This window comes from Sylvia atricapilla, chromosome 3, assembly GCF_009819655.1.
Source record: "Sylvia atricapilla isolate bSylAtr1 chromosome 3, bSylAtr1.pri, whole genome shotgun sequence".
NCBI classification, from domain to species: Eukaryota; Metazoa; Chordata; class Aves; order Passeriformes; family Sylviidae; genus Sylvia; species Sylvia atricapilla.
Genome location: NC_089142.1, coordinates 98,487,406 through 98,508,077, shown reverse-complemented (window position 1 = coordinate 98,508,077; position 20,672 = coordinate 98,487,406). Strand labels below are relative to the sequence as shown.

Here is a 20,672-nt window from a genome sequence, read left to right as displayed (position 1 = left end):
GAAATAAGCACCCCTTTTTTGGATAGCATTCATGCTAAAACAGCTCCTCCCAACCCTAAGCTGAAGTTACTAATGCACATCTTTACACATGAATTATTTTCTACATCTATGTTTTGACAATACACTTAACTGGAATATTTTTCATGCACGGGGTGTACAAAGTGAGTCAATGGAGTGTTTGTTCTTAAACCACTATCATACATGTATTTTGTTGAAGGAAAATAGGCTCTAAACCCTTCAATACAGTATCTGGCTTCCAGACAGTGGCACAATGTAGTCTTCTGCCTTTATGGTGTTGTTTGTACAGGGTATGTCAAAGGCTATTTCAAACCTTTGAGGTATACAGGTGGCTGTCCATTTTCAGGGCATGGTGAAAGTCTCTCTGAAGACCATGGTCCTTTAAAGCTTCACCTTGATTCCACTTGACAACTCACAGACTCCTGATGAAGGGCCTTCCTACTTTTGTAGGACAGAAGGAATTTTAAAGGGCTTTGCTCGGTTCTGGTGCTCACACATAGGTAAAAAAAAAAAACCAAAGAAAGCCCCAGCAAAACAATGCCCACCCCCTGAATGCCTCATGGCATCTACACCCATCCTCTGCTTCCTCTCCTCTCCCCTTCAAATGATGCAGTGTGACCAGGGTTTTTCCATTGCCCTGCCAGTACCCCCACAACACTGTGCATTCAAGGACTTTCGAAGACTGGATTGTAGCTGGAACAAGACTTGGGAACGTGCCATCGCGTCACCATTCAACACTGTCATAATTTTTTTTTTTGGTTTGGAAAGAGGACGCTCTTCCCAAACCCAGTACAAGCTCTGCCAGCAGCAGGAGACCTCCAAGTCTTCCACAGCAACGACAAGTTTGGCACAGAAAAGCCCAGACATGAAACACTCATGGCAGTGAGCTGCAGCTTGACACGGAAGCAGAGGACGCACAACTGGGAAAAGCTCACAGGAAGGGCATGACGACAACCATGCGGATGAGTTGATGCAACAGCAGCTGGGCCTTGCAGTTAACAAGAGTTCCCTGCATCCTCCCTCCCCCTTGTTCCTTTGACTCTACTGGGGCTCCGGTGGTTTGAAGCCTCTTGAGTTATTAGAAATTACAGCGTCAACGGTGGCACTTTTGGAGCAAGTTTGCACAAAATAGGAGGTGATGCTGTCAGATGCCTTGCTCGTGGTGTGTTGGGTAACAGGACATCTCTTCAAGGCTCAGGAGCCACACGGGGGAAAAGTCAAGAGAGGGTTGAGGGCTCTCAGGGCCCCTGATGGGTTATGTGGCTCTTGTTTCTAAGGACAGGGTCCTCGTAACTGCTAGCGCAAGGTGGTGTGGAGTTTTCCAAGGGTAAGCCCTGCTGTTGGTATCCATAGTTGACATTCCCACAGGGGAAGTGGCGGAGCCTAAAGAGAGGCACTTCTTTAACACTTGCAGTTAGGGAAGATGGCTCTAAGAGCAGGGAGGAGCCTGGCAGCCTGCCAGTCACAATGTTGGGCCCCACAGTACAGTTTCCTTCCTGTCCCAAATTCTCCCTCTCGGGCCTCTCCTTCTCCAGCAGAGAACTGTTCTTGCTGGCCTGCTTCTCCGCAAACCAGGAACCGTAGGTTGGATTCCAAAGGTTGGTGGGCTTGTTTCTGGAGCCCCGGCTTTTGTGAAGCTCAGAAGGGGGATTGGACTGGGCATAGGCCATGTTGATGTGTCCCCCCGCTGTGGCTGAATGCACTTTCCCCAGTGCTGGCTGTTCCAGTGCTCCCATTTTCCCTAGAGATTTTCCGGCAGCGACGGCTGATGGCAGGGGCGGTGGGGAAGGCAGGGTTTGCTTATCATCCTTTCTGTCTTGGTGTGTTGAGACCAAGAGAGGAGGAATTCCTTCTGGATTGTCGGGGCGCATCGCCACCTTTTCCTCCTCCTCAGCCGATGGGCCGTACTCTACTGGCAAGGCAGTGTTGATGACATCGGGATCCTGCCGAAGGGAACAGTGGGAATTTCCCAAAGTCTGCAGCCATCACACATTGAATGATACATCTAGCAGCTGTCATGCTATGATCTCAACACATCCCACCACCCAGACCCCACATTCCATGTGGAATGCAAACAAAGTGCAGTTAGGTGTGAGGTGCAACAGATATCCTGAAAATCCAACTCTTTAAAAGAAAGCAACACTTAAACTCACCATAGAACAGCAGAGGCACAAAACCAATGAAAAGCATTTTTTATGTTCAGCAAAATTTCCTGTGGGAATGTTTTTTGGAATTTATATCATCTCAGAGTTCATAACACTCTCAGATAATATTGAGAAAGTTTGAGCCGTGTAAGTATTGCCTCCACACAACAAGGGAGGAATGGGAACACCGAGTGAAGACAATACTGGCAGACCCCTTGAAGCCTGAATCCATAGGGACTGCAGTTCCAAGCTAGTTAAGCAGCTTTGAAAATTAAACTGAGAGAAAATGCAGTGATCCTGGCAACCTTTACTTATTGCTATATGCCATGGCAAGCTACAGATTGGAGAAAAAAATGCCTCCCAATCCCAGGATCCAAAAAAAAAAAAAAAACCAACCAAAAAAAAAAAAACAAAAAAAAACCACCACATAAAAAACAGATCAAACTTCCCAAATAGCAAGGGAAAGCAAACTGACTGAAGTGAACGACAGTGAGATCATACAAGGAGCCTGATGCAGGCAGGAGAACATTTTCCAAACTGCTCTACTCCTCACAAGCTAAACAGGTGGTAAAAAATAAGTAAATCAGATTTTGGCCTGGAAAGCCAGTCAACTTTTCCCTGTTGCTCAGCCTAAGAATACTCACTCCTGTAGCCCGACCATCTCCACCTGCTTTCTCCAGCACTGTCAGATTCAAAAAATTGCCAACAGCTGCTGAAACCACCTGCAAAGGGTGCTCTGAGCTGGGACCATTTCTGTTCAGTGCTGACTATGCCTTAAGGGTAACCACGGGGATGCAGTGGCTGGGATGAGGCACGTGAAAGCATTGCAGGTGCTGGCCTTTGTTTGCTCTTTTGCTTGTTGGAATCTGCTCCTCTATCAGCAGAAGCAGAGCTGCAGGTGTGCTCTTTGTAAGCCTGTGTCAGCCTGTGCCTTTCAGCAGCAAAAGACAAGAGGGATCAAGCACCTGATGAGCTGAATATCCCAGCCAGAGGTCCCAGGCTGACATCAGTCTCCCTGGACTGCTGACTGCAGCAGTGCAGTGCTGCCTCCTTATCTCGTGTCCTGGCTTGTCTAGACAGCTCCTCAAGAAGAACCCTCTCCACCCCTCTCCTCCAAGGTGAAGGAACACTGGTACCTGAGTGCAGTACTCAATCCTCTCCAGGATTATGGCAAAGTTTGGCCGATCTTCAGGCTGGTGCTGCCAACACTGGGTCATAATGCGGTAGCTGGAAGGGCAGAACAGGAGACACTCGTGAAAGGCAGATCCTGTGGGATGTGACTACTCATGGCAGTTTAGGAATCATAAACATTCATCACCATTCTTGTTTCTAACAAATAAGAGTTCTCTGCTTTCCCTGGAGTCGGGCAACTCACGTACTGGTAACCACTGGAATGTGACCACCATTGGGCTGAAATCCACAGTCTTTCAGAGAAATTACTCATCCACCTGAAATTCCTTGGACAATGCACTAAAGGTAGACAGGGCTACAGAGAAAGGAGCCCAGTTTTCCCTGCCTGTGAACAGTCTCATGCATTGAAGTTTCACAGCTAACCTAAGATAGAGAAATATTATGTCATCTTTGACCAAACAAGCAGCGGCCTGGACTTCTCAAATGGGCCCTGAATTATTCTCCAAAACAACAGAAAAATTAAATATAGAGAAATCACTGACACTAAAGTTTAATAAGGCAGATTAGCCATGATTAGGACAATCTTAAAAGTCATTAACTTTTGATTAGAGAAAAAGCATTTGAAACAGAAACTTAGTTGCATAAATATATCAAAATTACAGTCTCATACACAGGGCCAGGGCAGTTTTTAGGTGGATCCATCCTTCCTCCATTGGTGACAAACTCCAGAACCTCCTGGTTGCTTTTGCTGGGGTAGGGCATGTATCCCAAAGAAAATATCTCCCACAGCAATACGCCAAAGGACCTGAGAACAGAAGCAAAGGAAAATTAAGTGAGGGATACTGGACCATCACCAGTGGGCAATGCCCTTAGGCTCAGTACCATCAGCATTGCTCTTTGCAACCTTTGATCAGGCAGCTAGTGGAAATCCTGCTCTAAGATTCAGACATAAATAAGCTGCACAGTTGTAACAGCACACTTTAGAAGTTTTAACAAATACCAGTAGTTGACTGTTAAAAGAGTGAAGCCTCTGATATAGATAGGGAAATATGGTCACTTTGCCCTTGTACTCATCACTGTTCAGCTGGAGGTAACAAAAATGAAAGCCAGGTTATTCTTTTCTGAGACACTGACCACTGCTGGAGACAGGAGTTGTGGCAAACTTTTCCTCTGGAATAGCTACCCTGCATGAAATATCATCCTAGTGAGTCCCCACTGATACTCTGAGGCCCCTGTCACTCAGAGTACAATGGAAACCTTCCCTAGCAAACACAGCTCTGGGTCTGGGTGCTGTGGCCTGCAAAGCCGTGGGGACAGTGGCTGGGACAGGACGCCCTCCAAAGCATTCACCTGGTCAGCAGCTTGGAAACCACAGCCTTGGTGGTTAAAGTTGTACAGAGATGTGCAGCAATGGGAAATTCCTCTGCTTTGTGCTGAGACAGGCAGAGTTCAGCTGTACAAGAGTGTGGAACTTGCCCCTCTGCTGGGCCTTGCTCAGGAGCTGTGTCCTGTTCCCCAGCCCCTTCCCCCTCCACACACTCCCTGAGCTCTTGCCTCCTGCTCACCCAATTTTCCACCCCACCTCTGGCCACTCAGGAGCTCCAAGTGCTGCTGTAGGCCAGGAGAAAGGCAAAGCCCACAATGTATACCCTTCTCTGCGACTGGCAGGATGGATCATGCCTGCAGCCTCCCATGCTGCTTTCCTCAGTGTGGGACTAACGCTGTCCTCCCTGGAGCAGCACCTACATTCGCTTTGCTCTCCCTTCCCTGCCCACTCACCTGCCCTGCAGCACTCACCTCTGCACAGGTCTGACCTTTCTGCTCCCTTGTCTCCTCAAACACTGCTGGCTCTGAAAGACCCAGCTTGTCTTTTTACCATGTGAGAAGTGAACAAGAACGTGTGCTTTTTACAAAATATTCACAGTTTACGAAAGGGGTTACAACACAGACAGATGGGACAGCGGAGGAAAAGACGCGCACCATGTGTCAGTTTTTGATGTAAATATCCCTTCCATGAAAGCCTCAGGAGGCATCCATTTGACAGGCAACATTGCACATCCACCCTTACGATAGTAGCTGGCTCTGCAAAGAACAAACAAAACAAAGTCAGCCAAGAATGCAGAAAATGCCATTAACATGGGATTTTTGTAATTACAAATATTAAAATTATGAGCCAGAGGAGAGACTAATTTAGGTGGAACAATCTAAGTGCTGAAATGACTTGTTTCTTCTCATAAAAGTAGTGGAGAAGAGCAAACCATGGAAGAACTGTTTAATCTACATCACTTCAGACCTGATCTGGTAAACCAGTTACCCTCATCCTCCTGGAACATGCACTGTAACTGCTGCTGGCAGAGTCTCCTCTTACCCTTTTTAACCATGGCAAGATCTTCTCACCTCATCTCACACATAGTCATCTTGGGCACACCCAGCAAGAATAAGCCAAACCTATCCCATATATACCCAGTCTAAAGCACTGTGAGTAAAATCCAAACCCCTCTGTAGGAACAAGGAGCTTGTTGAGGAGGATGCCAGGCCATTAGAGCTGGGACACTAGCACAAAAATGTTCCTGAGACAAGAGTTACACTAGTCCTTTAGAGTCACTGTCATTTAAAATCAAACCTGCAAGCCCCAAATGCCATCCTGGTAGTTGCAGGAGGCTGCTCATGAAGCTGGTGTCACTGATCATAACTGCACAGCCCGAGCATCCAAAGGATATTCCTGGACAAAGAAACGTATGCAGGCTTCAAAGGCACCTTTGAAAGCTCAGCATCAAAATGTTCATCTTGGCAGTTGGCTCTGCTGATACTGTGAGGGTGACAGATGCTACTTTGTCCCAGCAGTGAGTGGGGAGGCATGGGGGCTCTTTTTGGAGGGGAAAAAACCCAAGCAGCTCTGATACACTTGGGTTTTTGAAGGTAGCCCTCTATTTGCATCACCTCAGGCTGTGTTACTGTCAGAGCTCAAGCTAAGCAGAGCCAAGCCTGGCTTAGTAATTGCACAGGAGAATCCCCAAGCAGGAAAAAACTAATGCAAGTCACTGGAATAAACAGTGCGGGTGACTGAGCACAAGGCATCCCTTCTTCCAAGTCAGGGCAAATCAATTCCTCAGCACAGCAGGATATGGAGCTGCACTTCTAGAGGTGCTCTATGGAAGATGAGACATCAAACTGCAGCCCTGACTGCTTATGGTCATTAAAGATTTTCTGGCACTCCTTGCAAGAGCAGAGGTAGTTAACCCCGTGTCCTGGCTGAATTCCAGTTTGGGTGATTACATTTTCCTGATCCTCTTCTACACCTTCCTCCTTTAGCTGCAGTAAATTGAGGAGATTTACTGATGACACCAAACCAAAGGTGCAGGGGTTGCATCGAGGAGAAAGATTAAATTCAGAATGATTTGGGATCACAAAACAAAAGGGCACATCAGTGCCATATAACATGGAGAACATAAAGAAAGGAAACTGAGAACAGAGTCTAAGAGGGAGGAAAAACACCTTCGATGACAATTAGACTTCACAGCTCAGGAGGAGCCCTGCTTCACTGTCAGGAGTGGGAAAAGTCTCCAGGACAGTTTAAGGCAAACACCAGGAAGCCATCAGCTGGGATTCATTTGGCTGGGATCTCCCCACTCTGGTTCACCAGGGTTACACGGAGCACCACAAGAGCCTGCACAAACACTGCTCCTCCCTCATTTCAGTGACCTCCCACTTGCAGGTACCCTGGGCTTGGCTTTGCTACCTGTATATATCCCGGGCCATTCCAAAGTCTCCAATCTTAGCCACTCTCCCAGGCCCTCGACAGGTAAGGAGACAGTTTCTGGCAGCAATATCCCTAAAAGGAAAGGGAATAAAAGAAACAGAAAGAGAGGAACCACTTAATCATTTGACAGTTTTGCAAGTCAAAAAGAAAACAAAACGTAGTACCTACTTTCCTGAGCTGCAGAGAACCTAGGACAGCCAGAGAAGTCAGTGTTTATGGATAACTACAATATGCCCAATTCCAATTATCCCCACTGCAGAAACAGTTTTGTTCTTTAACATTTTCTTTTCAAACTTGACACAACGTTTTCCAATTGAAAGGATGGGCATCCTTTGAGGAGGAGCTATTTTTATGTCTCTAAGGAGTACAAGGAGAGGAGCTGATTTCAGCAATATACTAGTCCCAACATCAAGCTATCTGGGGAATGATCCACTGATCTGTTCTTACTGTGCTTGTTTTCAAAGGCTGTTGTACTGCCAGAGACAAGGGGGAACAACAATGTGCAGGTGTTGCTCTGAATACTGAATCTGTGTATGCAGGTAAAGCTCCAAGCTGCACCTCTGCTGGGCTGGAGTAAACCTTGAGGTCTGAATAACACAGTGGCACAACTTGTGGGTGACTTTCAGAACCGTGAACTGCCACCTCTCTGCTCATCTCTACTCGACAGGCAGATTTTAGATGCTTGCCAAACACCCGGTTTAGCAGGAGCAGTGGTCACCTGATGTTGCCCTTCTGGCTATGCTTGTACCAGTGTTCTTTGAGAGGGAGAAGAAAAGGCTTCCAAAATGAGCAGACAGGCACTAAATAAAATTCATTACAGGAAGAGCCTTAAAGACATCTGTCACAAGATTGTGTCCATCTGCAGAGTAGTCAAATAGGCTGCACAAGTGCAGGTCCTGAGACAGGGCTCAGGATCTTTGGCAAAACTACAGACCTTTGCCAGCCTGATTTATAGCAGCTCTTCTCTTTATTGCTTCTATGATTCTGATTTTGTCTACTTCATTTAAAGGTATCCAGCCACTAGAGTGCAGCAGGACATAAACATATGGAGCAGGGCATTAGGAGCCCGTGCTGGCCTCTCTGCCAGCCCTGCCCAGGCTGTGCTCACCTACCTGTGAATGAAGTGGTTTTCCTCCAGGTACTGACACCCACAGGCAATGTCACGGGCCACGTGGAGCAAGTCCAGCATGGAAAGGGAGGAGGGCTGGTTCTGCCAAAGGACACACACGGGTTAAAAGCATAAACACGGTGTGAGCTGTCGCTGATACAGCACTGGGAGCTCCCCAGCAAGTGACGTACCTCTGATGTTAATACACGAAAGGATTAGGAAAATGCACAGGAGAGAATTCATATCCATGAACTATGAAAGGATGTGCAGACACAACGTTATACAGACCCCAGAGACAGAATCAGAACAGACAGAATCAGCCAGACCTGACTTTCCAGCTCCATTGGGAAGCCCCTGTAAGAATTTCCCCTAGCTGTCATGGCAGATTCTTCTGAATTTTCAGCACGATTGTTGAGATGGGTAGCCTGAACTGTTCTTCACTGAATTTCTTTGTGTAATTGCCAGCTCCTCTCTAAAGTCACCTTGAACCACGGGAATGACATTTTGTATAATGGCATGAGTCACATTTGCTCTTTCCCTCCTCCACATCTGTGTAGGTTTTATCTTGCCCCTTAGAGCACTGACACAGTTCTGTGTAGCCAATGGCTATGGAAGACTAAGGCTGCCAAGTCCTTGTTCCTGCCCCTCTGATGAAGCCCACAGCCCTTGCCAGGAGGAGCCAGATGCTTTAGTGGAAAAGGCAGGATTCACATGGCACTTCTCAGCCCCTGAAGCCTAACCATCAGCTGCTGCCCTGAGATGTGAATCAGTGATGCCTGAGGTGTGAATCAGTGATTCCTGTGGTGGAATTCAGTGATCCCTGTGGCCAGTCCTGGAGGGGAGGGGTGGAAAGTGCTGCTGCCAGCCGGGTGGCAGTGACTGCTTGTGCCACAACAACCACTTCATAGCTAAGTGTTTATCAGCCTCGATTATTGCACCAAACAAGCTTATCACACTCCTTAGGTCTCTCTTAGGACACCGACCAGTCAGCCTAGTCCACAAAAGGCACACCTGCCCTTGGGACTCTCACACCAGCACACAAATCAGCACAGCTTCTCCAGTGACAGGGACTGGTGGATCTCAACCCATCTGTTGTAATGAAACATGTCTCCAGATGGATGCAATGCTGTGCTGGCCATCCCACCCGATCTAAACCAATGCAAACTGGGACTGGAAATAAGTCCAGGCTCTGCAACAGCCAGTAGTTAAACAGCAGTCATTGGCTGGTAAAACAAAAAACCAAAACACCACCACTACCACCAAAAATCCCCTCAAAATCCAAACCAAACTAAACAACCCAAACCCCCCCAAACAAACAACTCCCCACCTCCAAAACATCTTAATGTCCTCTGAAGATATTAGGGGAAAAAATAACCCTGGCCTCAATGCTTGACTAATGAAATAATTGAAAAATGATGCATCTCTGTGTGAACAAAGCCTGTTTTCTTCAATGCAGGGCCATAAACCAAAACGTGATCTTATTCCACTTGTCTATATTTTATTATTTACACAGTATAGTTCATTGCATATGCATCTTTACTGATTTTTTTTTTTTAAATGCTGGACTGCATCTCCCCTTAAACTTTCTTCTTTACAGAATAACTATTTTCTGCAAGCATAAAGCAGCTCTTTCCCTGCCATTTTGTGAGGAAGGGGGAATAATCTCTTTTACCTCTGTGAATTAAAGTGACTCACCAGCTACACAAGATGGCTACAGTAAGAAAGAATGCATGTCTTCTTTTTCCCTTGCAGGGCATAACCAAGGGGAAATTAATATTTCAATCTACCCACTCCCTGCTCTTTCGAGCAAGGGTCAGAAACCTGAAGTGAAAACTGAGTAAAAAGCCCAATTCTTTACTCTGCAATCGATTTCAGACTCAAGCTATACTGCAAAGCAGTCGGCAGGCTAGAGCCACAAGCTGATTTGAACTGTATAGCTTTCTTCTCTTTTTCCTTTCTTTGCTTTCCTTTCCCTCCTTGAATGAATTCCTTCCACCTTTTATTTGGCTAAATACAATCCTAAAACAGATGTGACTGCCCAGCCAAGGACAATTTAGCCATGTAATTTGTTTGAAAAATGGAGGTTTGGGATTCATTTTGCAAGGGGGCAGCCTTGAGACACACCAAAGGATCCGCTTCACAGCTTTTTGCTCTCCAGATGAATGAATGATGCCAGCTGCAATGCTCTGCTGCTCAGGGCAGTGGGCATGCTGGAAGCACTGGTGTGACACCTCCCAGGTGAGGCTGAATCTTGCTAAAGGTGAATGAAATTCTGTGTATTGTTCAGTGTAATCACTGCTCTGTGCAACAGGCTGCACAGCACAAAGGAGAGGAATCATTTATCCATATATGATTTCTCCCAGAGCTGGGCTTTGATTGCTGTGCTGTGTGTGAGAGATCAGCCCTGAACCTCCCAGAATGGACAATTCTGCAATGCTCACTGAGCTAAGGCTCCGATCCCCGGCGTCTCTGAATCTACCAGGATGCCTCTCTGCAAATGGGGGGGAAGAGGTAATCCTGTAATAGATGTGCAGCTCTTAGAAATGGAACAGGTAAAGCCTTCAGGGCTGTCAACCATGGACTCACAGGGAATTATGAACCTGAACCCTATGGAGTGGACCTAGCTGGCATAACTGACATATTCCACAAGAACCACTGGTGTTCTATCAGTGATGTTAGATGGAGATCATTCTTGCTCAGAGTCCAGAAAAATTGTTACACGTTGGCTGAACTGAAACTTCATTTTTTACATGAAGAACACAGAAGAACAACATGCAACAGTGCTGGCAGCATCTCCATCATTAAGTTGGACCCTGTGTTCTGATACCTCCTGCAGTTGTTTTAGCTTTCTCTCTCATGCCTTAAGTCCCCCTTTTCCTTGATTCACCTTCTCCTTCACCATTCCCTCTGCTCCCTTTCCTGCTTTTCAGTGTCCAAGTGCATGGCAGCATGCTGCAGGTGTATCTTGTTCCAAGCCAGCCACACTGGTCGTAGCTGGTCAATGGCAAGTAGTGGTCTCCCCAGCATGGTGCTTTCTTTTTCCATAAGCCTTGGAATTAGTGCCAAGTTAATGTCTCTTTCACACCTCTATTGAGTCTATCCAAAACTGAATGAATTTAATGTTACTGGCAAGGCAGTGCAAAGAGCAACTGGAGGATGAAGGTAGAGACTGAACACATAAATATCTTTTCTGTAATTAGGTTGAAAGCAAAAGGTGGGAAAGATAAGGAAGTAAAAGAAATTAGCTGAAAAATACAAAATTGGATAGAAAAGAAGGGTAAAGGCAGTAATTCATATGGTGCTTACTGCAAAGTGAGAAGTACACCTCTGCCATCCATTCAGTCAGATAGGGCTTGTGTGTTCAATTAATTCCTTCTGGAAGCAAAGCTTATCCAAGCCTCTTTACACTGTTCCTAGTCTTTCCTTTCCTTTAATGGCCCTGAAAAGCTAGACATCCAGCCTGCTATACCTACCTTCTGCCTGTCTTCCCTGAATGAGCAATAGGAAGAACAAAGCAGCTCAGGGTTCATTAAGAGCAGTGCAAAGATACATTCACTAGCACTGAGCCACCGGCTTTCTGTACAGAAACTCTGTCACACCTCGAGTGTATGCAGAGGGTAAATCCACTTCCAGGGCCGCATCCCATACTTCACAGAGCACAGTGCCCTGCACACATCTCATTTCTCATCAGTCACAGTCTCCTTGCCTTGTAGTTTGTGAGCCAGCAGTCAAAAAATGCACCAGAGGCTGATTTCTCAGCACTCACAGGTGCCATTGGCCCCTCAGAAGCTGCCCCAGCAGCCAGATAATGAATTACCCTGTCATTCTTGCCAGGCACACACCACATGGGATGGTTGCAGAAGCAGGGCAAGGCAAGGGGAAAGAAGGTATTAGAATGGAGCAAATTTGTGTGGATCTGTGCACAAAGTCAGGCTGTCCATGTTCATCCAGCTGTTAAAGAGGGAACGGAAAACTGCTTTTCTGAATCAGTTCCAGCTTGCAACTACCCATCTGCATTTGAAGCTCTGCTTTCCCAAGTGTGGAAGACATGGGACAAGCAGAAAACTGAGGTATCAATCCAAGGTCTGCCTCACTCCTGGGAGCAAGTTAAATACAGAAACCAGGGACAATCTTCAAGCTGAGGGAACAGGCCTTGTGCCTGGTAATTGTTATGGTTAGTCTCAGGTAACCTTGAACAGGTCAGGAAAGACAAGGAAAGAAGAGGAATAGAAGGAGTACTGGGAAGGCAGAAAGAGAAACACTATGGAAGCAATGGAGTGAGCCATCAGCCTCTTCTGACCTGGGCTTTCACAGGGGTTTCATGGAGCTACTGCTGACAGGAACAGAAGTCGTGGTAAGGAAGAACTTGTGACTGAGGTAGGGCCAAACAGAAAAAAGCTTCCAGATCAGAAGGCTCCCACAGCTTCATCCTATCAAGATTAAGGGCTGTTTCGTCTACAAAAGCAGCTGGCTCATTTTACTGCAAGTAGGTAAAAATTCCTGCTGTGCAGGACTAGTGCTCTTGGTAGTTCCATACAAGATCTGCATCATCACTGAGCTGGCTTCTCTAATTTAAGCAGCCAAAGCCCACCCTGTTTCACCTGCCCCTTCACACATTTTGCACAGCTTGGCCTGGCAGTTTTGAACAAAGCACTTACCTGGCAGCATCTCTTGCCTGTGCCATTTTATGCTGTGCTGGGTAAGAGTGGAGACCATGTTGCAGAACATGAATTTCCCCATTCACCTATCACCAAGTGCAGCCCATTTGTAGGAGCATCTCTTGGCACTTCAGAAAAACAACCTGTATTTATAAAGTCTGCTTGCTCAGATCTCAGACTTTCCTTTCTGGGTGCTTAGCCTCCTTATCCAGGAAGGAGCCACTTTATTGAAACCTATTCAAGACTGCAGTGCTTTTAAGTCTCACAGACCATTTTATATGTCTGAAAACCACACTGCATGGAAAAAAAAAAAAGGTTGATCTGTTTCCAGATGCCTCAAGGAAAACTCTTATTGATATCTGTTAGAGTGAATTTGTGTCTCTCTTGTACTGACAAAATGCAGCATTTTGTCCTCTGTCAAGCTTGGAGACAAAAGTGTGAAGCTGGGCCCTGGTCTTCAACTTTGGCAATATCTGTGTGATTTTCTGATCCAGAGACTCAGAGAAAACTATATTCTTTCAAAGTCCTGAATTCTCTCTAGAAGTTATAATTTATTTCTTCCACATTTCTAGCTGTCTGTCTCTTCCTATTGATGTGGATCTTTAAAAAAGTGGGGAAAAATCTTTAAAATTCCGAACTAAAGATATTTTCTATTAAGTTGACAGCTCCAGTCCAGATCGTCTCCATGCCTATGCCAAATCTGAACTGACAGATATCCACAGAAATGCATCTGATTAGCAGTTTAAATAATGGATTTATTTTTTAAATATTACTAGCTCAACATTTTCCCTCAGCATGCCCCCAACTGGTGAGAGGAAGGTAAGAGCTGAGCTTAACGGGGTTTTTTTAGACATGGCTTTTGTTTTTCCTTTAGGTAGTATCTGCAATATTATCTAGCAAAGTCCAGGGATGAGGCACCCCTGTGTAGCCTCAGCAGCATCTTTTCCCTATCCTCTTGACTCATGCCTCCACAGTGTTCTTATAGCAACAGAAATTTTGTGACCATCTAAAATTCTGGGAAACGCTATCCTCATAGATCAGCTCTTCTACAGCAAAGTGTTTGCCTTGTGGCAGCAGCTCTCTAAACAAAATACAATTGACTCTTTCCTCACCGGTCTAGGCCGTGTCTCCCTCAGGAAGGACTTCAGGTCTCCTCCAGCCATGAGCTCCAGCAGGATGAAGCGGGGCAGGGCCTGCAAACTCACCCCAATGCAGCGCACGATGTTCTGGTGATTGAACTTGCTGTGGAGACAGGCACACCTAGTTGTGGAACAACTTTGACCCAAAAAGCACAGTAGCAGAAGACATTCAAATCTTTTTGCTGCAGGAATTTTTTTTTCTCCCCCCAGAAAACAACAAGTCTCAAAGGTAGGGCAACTGGATGAAGCTAAAGCACTACCCCTGCATTCTGTGTCTGCCTGGATAGTGCAGGGACAGAGGTGAGTAAGCAGTAGCTTTTGGCTGCTTTTCCTCTCCCTATTTTCTGCATTCTTTTTGGGCTACAGCAACATCTGTGGGGCATAGGAAGCAGAACATATCTGATAACAGAGAAAATCTGCTTTCAATTTTCCCCATCCAAGAGGCAGAAATTGGGCTAGAGTAATGTTGTTCTAAGTAACACACTGACATGGGGATCTGCCTGTGGGGGATATTTTTTGAGGTCTAGTCTCTAATACTTCCTTATTCTCCCACCTTTCAAATGCGATGGGAAGGTAGTTCCACGGATTCTGGGATTCAGACACTGGACACATGACATGGCAGCAGCATAAAGTCAGTGCCATCTGCTAGTTTTGACTAGTCAACCCCAAATTCGTAAGGGATTTCTCCTTTCTAAGAGAAATAATAATTTAAAAAAATCCTATTATCAATTCTAGAATCTGGGCTTTAAATTTTTCAGTTTGGGTAATGAAAACCAATGTGGATACTTTTGAAAATTTAGCCTTTAATCATTTGGTGCCTCTTCATTTGTAAGACGAACAGAAAAGGATGGTAATGTCTATTCTCTTTGTGCTAAAATTGCTGTATAGATGTGCTAAGAGGACACCACCTATGAAGAACCTTTTTTCTTTATTTTGTTGGGCTTTGCAAGACTACACAAGTGGCATTCATGTGATTCATACCCACCTAATAATGAGAGCTTCCATGAGAAAGTCAAGCTCATCTTGCTCTGAACACACTTCTGGCAATGTCTGGAAAAGAAAAAACAGGTTGACAAGGAGAAGATACCTCAATTTACAGATACTTCAGCATTGCAGGCTGCATAGACTGCTCTGAGCATTCATTTTTTTCAGCACCTTACAGAACACCTGGCACTAACATTGTCTGCAGCAACTCTTCTTTCTCAAAAGAAGGATCATTCTAAGACAACCATCAGAGCATTGCTAAACTAGACTGTGAAGCCTGTTGAAAGGTCATTATCAGAACTCTTGGACCATCACGTCATCCTCCTCCCAGCAAAGGAAATAGCCCAGAGTGCAGAGGGAATGTTGGGACTATGCTGTATAGAGGATGAGATCACAGTTCCTGAGTTCTCTGCAGTTCAGTGATCTTCCAGCAAGACTGGAATCTGTAACCAGCAGCAGAACTTTGCTGCTATGTAATCTCTAAGAGAAAACAAGCCAGCTAGACTGCTGAAGGCCCGGAGAACTCTACCAGGGTCTCTTAAGAGTTAGCTTCACATCCAATGCATATCCATCCTGTAAGGAAGTGGTGATATCCCTGGAAAACCAGACATCTCCTACTTGCAGGGTCTTTGATGTATGTGCCAGCAGCTTTTGGCCCCGTGAAGACTTTTGGCCTCCAACTTACAAGGCTTTGGACAGAAAACCAACCAGGTGTAGCATGGGAGGACAGACAGAGGGTGGATTTAGTTCTCACTCCTGCAGTCTACTGTGGCTCTGTGGGAAATCTTCGCCTATTTACTATTCTCAGATCTCTTTCAGTAGTCTCACATACCCATATGCTACAAGCTGTACCATTGCTGTGATGAATTAAAGTGCTGCAACAGAGAAGCAACATTTCTAGCCACATCCTTCAGGACTTGCAGCAATGCCTCATTCATCTTCATTGTTAAAATGCATTGGGACTCTTGGGTGAAAGGTGCATGAAACCATCATGATAACTCATACACTGTCACTTACTTTCACAGCCACCTGCAAGGGAGTGGGGTCGCTGGGGATCCCTGTCACCTGACCTTCATATACCTCACCAAAGGCTCCGTGGCCCAAACCCCTGGACAGACCAGAGAAGACAAGAAGGTTTTACTACAGAGAACACACATTATAACACTGTGGACACAGCTCACAGAACGGGCTCACAGTTTTCATGGCAGTGTAACAGGGAGAACTGGATATTGACAATATAATCTCACCAGACCTTGGTGAGGTCTTTCATGGACCTATATTTTATTTAATTGGAAGGAAAAGCAATCCATGGAAGTGAACGTTCCCCAGTGAAATTCAGCTGCTGGCATTGCAGCACGTAACAGAGAGCACTCATCCATGGTTTGGTATCAGTGCTCAGTGATGGGTGCTCCAAAACAGATCAATAAAGACAGGACTTTAGTCTTGGTGTTTACACACCCTAAACACATTAACAATTCCCCTGATATTTCTGCATCACCATTAAACAAAACATTGAGCAAGAAACTAGGAGGCACAATGATTCTCAAAAGACCTGAATTCTAAACCAAGTAACTTTTCCTGATTTATTGTGTGATTCTGGGCAAGTACCTTAGCCAGTAAATGGTGATGACAGTGCTTTGTAAAGCCCTCAGCTCTAGGAATTTGTGCTGAGAATAGTTTCTGGCAGTGATCATATTAAGAAACTTATAGTTTTATTTTGAATAAGATTACAAGAAAAAGGGAAAGGAATTAGAGTAATCATACAATAGATCATGTCCCATGTCCTTGTGATACAAATTTTGCATACCTGTCTATTCAGTCCTCATTCCTCTTAATGCTAAGTCAGCTGGTACAAAATAGCTATTTCACATCAGAGGCCTGTCATAAGAGCATGGTGAAATATTGCAGAGGACAAGGTTGTACCCCAGATCCTGAGACCTTCTTAACCCTGCATGGGCTGCACATTGGGCAGTAGTATTTCCAGCCTCTAAGAGGCATTCCTGCATCTCAGTCTGGGGAAAAGACTCTCAGTAAAGCTTTCTGCTACAGCATGCACTCTCCTGTTAGAGCCAGGTCTGGGCTGAGAGCTGCATTGGTTCTGTTCTCTGCTGTATCAGTGGACTGCTTTACATGGGCTGTTGCTCTCCTGTCCATATGAACAAGGAAGAACAATCTGCTCTGCTGTTCCATAAGTTCTGCCCGTAGTTTTGCCAGGATAGAACCAGTCTGGGCAGTGAAACTACACTGAGGACTTCTGTTGCCTGTGACTCAATCACTTTGTGTAATAACATTTTGTAGGTATCAGCTAGAGGCTGATTCTTGGCTCTGCCTCACCAACCTATTACAAACTGAGGTTTGTAATAAACCAGATCTTTACAGCTCATAATTCACCCTCCTTCCAAAAAGTCCACTTTCCCTTGTCAATTCCCAGCTGTATCCTCTGCTATCTGCTTGCTACACTTCAAAAATCCTTCCGAAGTCCAAGTGAAAAAGGAAGCAGCAGCACAGGGTACACTGGAAGCCTCCAGGCACAGTCCAGCAAGATGTGCAGATAAAGGGGAGTGAGATAAGGGGCAGCAAAACATTGCAGACTGCACAGACTGCTCTGGGTATCATTTTTTCAGCACTTTAAGCTTCCCAGTTTTCCAAGGACTCCTGCTTCCACTTTTTTTGTATAACACTGTATGGCACCAGGACACTGTCACATTCACAAGTATTCTGCAGTAGAGCAAAGTGTGCAAGAACTCCACATTTTCAAGTTTTTCTTAGGAGACACTTTTAAGCTTTCCAGAAGCTCTCATCTAGTTGTGATTATCTTGCTGGCTTTATATCCCTGTCTTTTTAATACTGTCTGGCATTTTCAAATCCACTGCTTTCCTTGCTATTGCATTTAAAGATGTAATTGTCTTTACCAAAGATCCCATCAAAGATTTAGAAGAGCCTCCTACGAGCTTCAGCCATCCCAGAATTTCATCAGCTCATGGCAATGGGCCATTCACTGCATAGCCTGTAAAAGATGTAACCGAATTACTGCTGATGGCTGTTCAGTTCTCCTCACAATCCCAGGAAATGAACACTGCGCCTGTAGAAGGTCGAGGTGAATGCCAAAATCTAGTCCCCTCCACACGATCCTAACTACTGCAGCTGCACATTCTGTGAAAAGGGGTGTGAACCTAAAAGTGTGCAAGAATTTGCACATGCCTGCGCAAAGCTGTGCCTTCACTCCCCTCTAGGAGAGCCAGGATATGTGGGTGCACAGTGTGAAGGATGGGGAAGGCAAAGATGAATTTACCGGATGAGGGAGATGTTTTTTCGAGGCACCTCTTTAAGGTCACTAATGGAGGTGGTCTTCCCTGCAAAGCAGTAGTTGGGGTTGTAGTCTGTCATGATGGTGGAGGTACGCAGCTTGCTCAGTTTGTACTCTGGGCTCTGCAGCTCCATCTGCATGGCTTGCAGCTCCTGGTGCTTGCGGCGATACACTAAACACAGAGAACACAGTCAGCCACCTACAGACTGCATTTGGGACAGCACTTCCCACTGGGATGTGCTGCGGTGTGCCCAGACTTCAGGAAATCAAACCAGCCAGTGACACCGGTGTATTTCTGTATGTCAAATAATTACAGATAGAAAATGGGATCTGAAGATATCCAGGAACCTTTGATTTACACATCTTATGAAGAAAAAGGCTTCTTCATGGACTGTCTGAAAAAAGTGAAATGAATTTCACTTGGAGAGATCTCAGAGTTCTGATGTTTTTGTTCTGCTCTATTTATTTTAACCAGACTTTCCAAATACAAGTCCAGTTTGAAACTTGAGGGAGCTGGGGTATAACCAACTTTCCTAAATGACACAGAAGTGACTAAAGTCTGAAATGAATTTTTGCATCATATTGTTCAAAATGGATAGCCGAAGCTGTTTCCTCAGAATAACACACTGTACATAAAAAAATAGCTAATTTTCCCGAACTTCCTCTGTTTCTAAACAGCAGAGTAGGACTACATTTGAAGTCACTTTATGGTAGTGCTATATTCCTTGCATCGCTTCACTGACACTTCTGCAACGCCATTAAAAACCACACGTTGAAAGAAGACATCCTGAGGATATTTCTTGAAATAGTAACTGATAGTGCAGGATTTTTTCCAAAAGAAGATGACAATCATGAGCAGGTTAAATCACTATTGATTTCTGTGGGAGCTGGATTGAGCCCAAAGACTGTGACGGTAATAGTTATTGCATCTTCTCAAGCAGATGTTGCTCAGGGGAAAAATTTAAGGGGTAAACATGCACTGACAAAGGCAGATGGATGTAATGACCTATCCACAAACCCTTCCTGTCCTCCATTTTCCTCCTCATTGCCTTTGCTTTGACTTTTTAAAATCGTTGCCCTTTCCTGAGATGGAAATGATAGAGGATGGAAAGAGGATTACTCTTCCACCTGAGAAGTATTTAGTCATTGTAAAAAGGTACTGTCAGGACAGAAATCATAGATGTAGGACCATGTGTGTGCAACTGATAACTCTTGAAATTCTTAAAACTGAAACAGCTGGGAAAATCTAATTTCCTGCTCTAGGTTCATCCCTCTCCTCCCTCAGACCATACACAGAATGGACAAAGAAAGGTGGCAAAGCCATGGTTTGAATCCCTGACTGCTTTTCATTGATTCAAATCTATTCTGCTTCCACCAAATGCAGGTGAGTGATTGTTTGAAATAAGAACATGAAAAGGTGAAAAATGCCTTTTAGAATTTCAAATAAAAATGCCAAGAATACCCACATCCTACTAAGTAGCAGTTTGAGAAAAGGGAACCTATGTGAGAGTTTAAGCTTAAATGTCATGCTTTAAGAGGTGAAATCTGTACATAGGCACAGATAAAGCAGCTTTTAGGCATTAAACAGCACCAGATCTCACAAAACCAGAAGCAGCTGTGTTCTGGCAGCTACACAGTACAACACAAACAGTAATGTCTCTTTGAGATGCAGTCAGTAACTGAAGCCTCCTCGAATTGGTCATTGTGGTTAGAACGTGGTACAGAAATCTGAAGTTAAGATGTGTGTGGGAAGGTGTCATTAAATACAGCGGTAGCTGAAAACCTGAATCTTTTTGCCTCTCAGGGCCCAATTATCCCTGGCTCATATCCAGCCCTCATATGAAAATATCTTTTGCAGAGAAACACTCACCTATCATGATTCCCGAAAAAGCCAAAATTAAAGCGGCCACCAATGCCGAAGTCACTACAGACAAGACCAAGGAGAAAGGGAGACGAACCACTGGCTCAGCTGTATCAGAAAGGAGAAGAAGGAATTACATGTTTGAAATTATCTTCCAGGAGCCACTTTTTTGCCATCAATTTTTGTTCTGCTCTTTCTTCCATTTACTCACTGCTGCTCCAATAGTGTGGGAGCAACCTCTGGCATGACCAGTTCTCAGGATCTATGACTTCTCATACCTCATTGTTTCACTTTCCTCAATTAATATCAAGCCATTAAAACAGATGGTTCACTATCAATGAATTAACGTGTGAACTCCCTGGGTGTGAAAACAAGACCATAAAAAAACAGGGGCAGAAGGTTGAGGGGGTGGAAAGGACATATTGTGAGGGTAAAAGTGCTGCTATCAATGCCAAATCACAGCAAAAGCAGGAGGAGGACTGCAATATTTCATCTCCTAAATGCACGTAATCCAGGCAGAAAAACCTGATAACAGTGTAGTGAAGCTGCATCCTCATGTGGG

At 45.1% G+C, this 20,672-nt stretch overlaps 1 protein-coding gene across 1 annotated transcript in view; it reads right to left on the bottom strand.

The window, feature by feature from the left end:
• Nucleotides 1-20,672, bottom strand: part of ALK (ALK receptor tyrosine kinase) — a 220,891-nt gene continuing 200,219 nt past the window's right edge. Inside the window, exons 19-29 of the mRNA XM_066314448.1 lie at nt 20,120-20,218; nt 18,235-18,421; nt 15,960-16,050; nt 14,944-15,008; nt 13,932-14,061; nt 8,166-8,263; nt 7,033-7,125; nt 5,274-5,375; nt 3,964-4,098; nt 3,299-3,389; nt 1-1,961 (exon numbers count right to left, since the gene is read on the bottom strand). Of these exons, the coding sequence (XP_066170545.1) occupies nt 1,257-1,961; nt 3,299-3,389; nt 3,964-4,098; nt 5,274-5,375; nt 7,033-7,125; nt 8,166-8,263; nt 13,932-14,061; nt 14,944-15,008; nt 15,960-16,050; nt 18,235-18,421; nt 20,120-20,218 (1,796 nt within the window). The 3' untranslated portion in view covers nt 1-1,256. The remainder of the gene's footprint in view (nt 1,962-3,298; nt 3,390-3,963; nt 4,099-5,273; nt 5,376-7,032; nt 7,126-8,165; nt 8,264-13,931; nt 14,062-14,943; nt 15,009-15,959; nt 16,051-18,234; nt 18,422-20,119; nt 20,219-20,672) is intronic.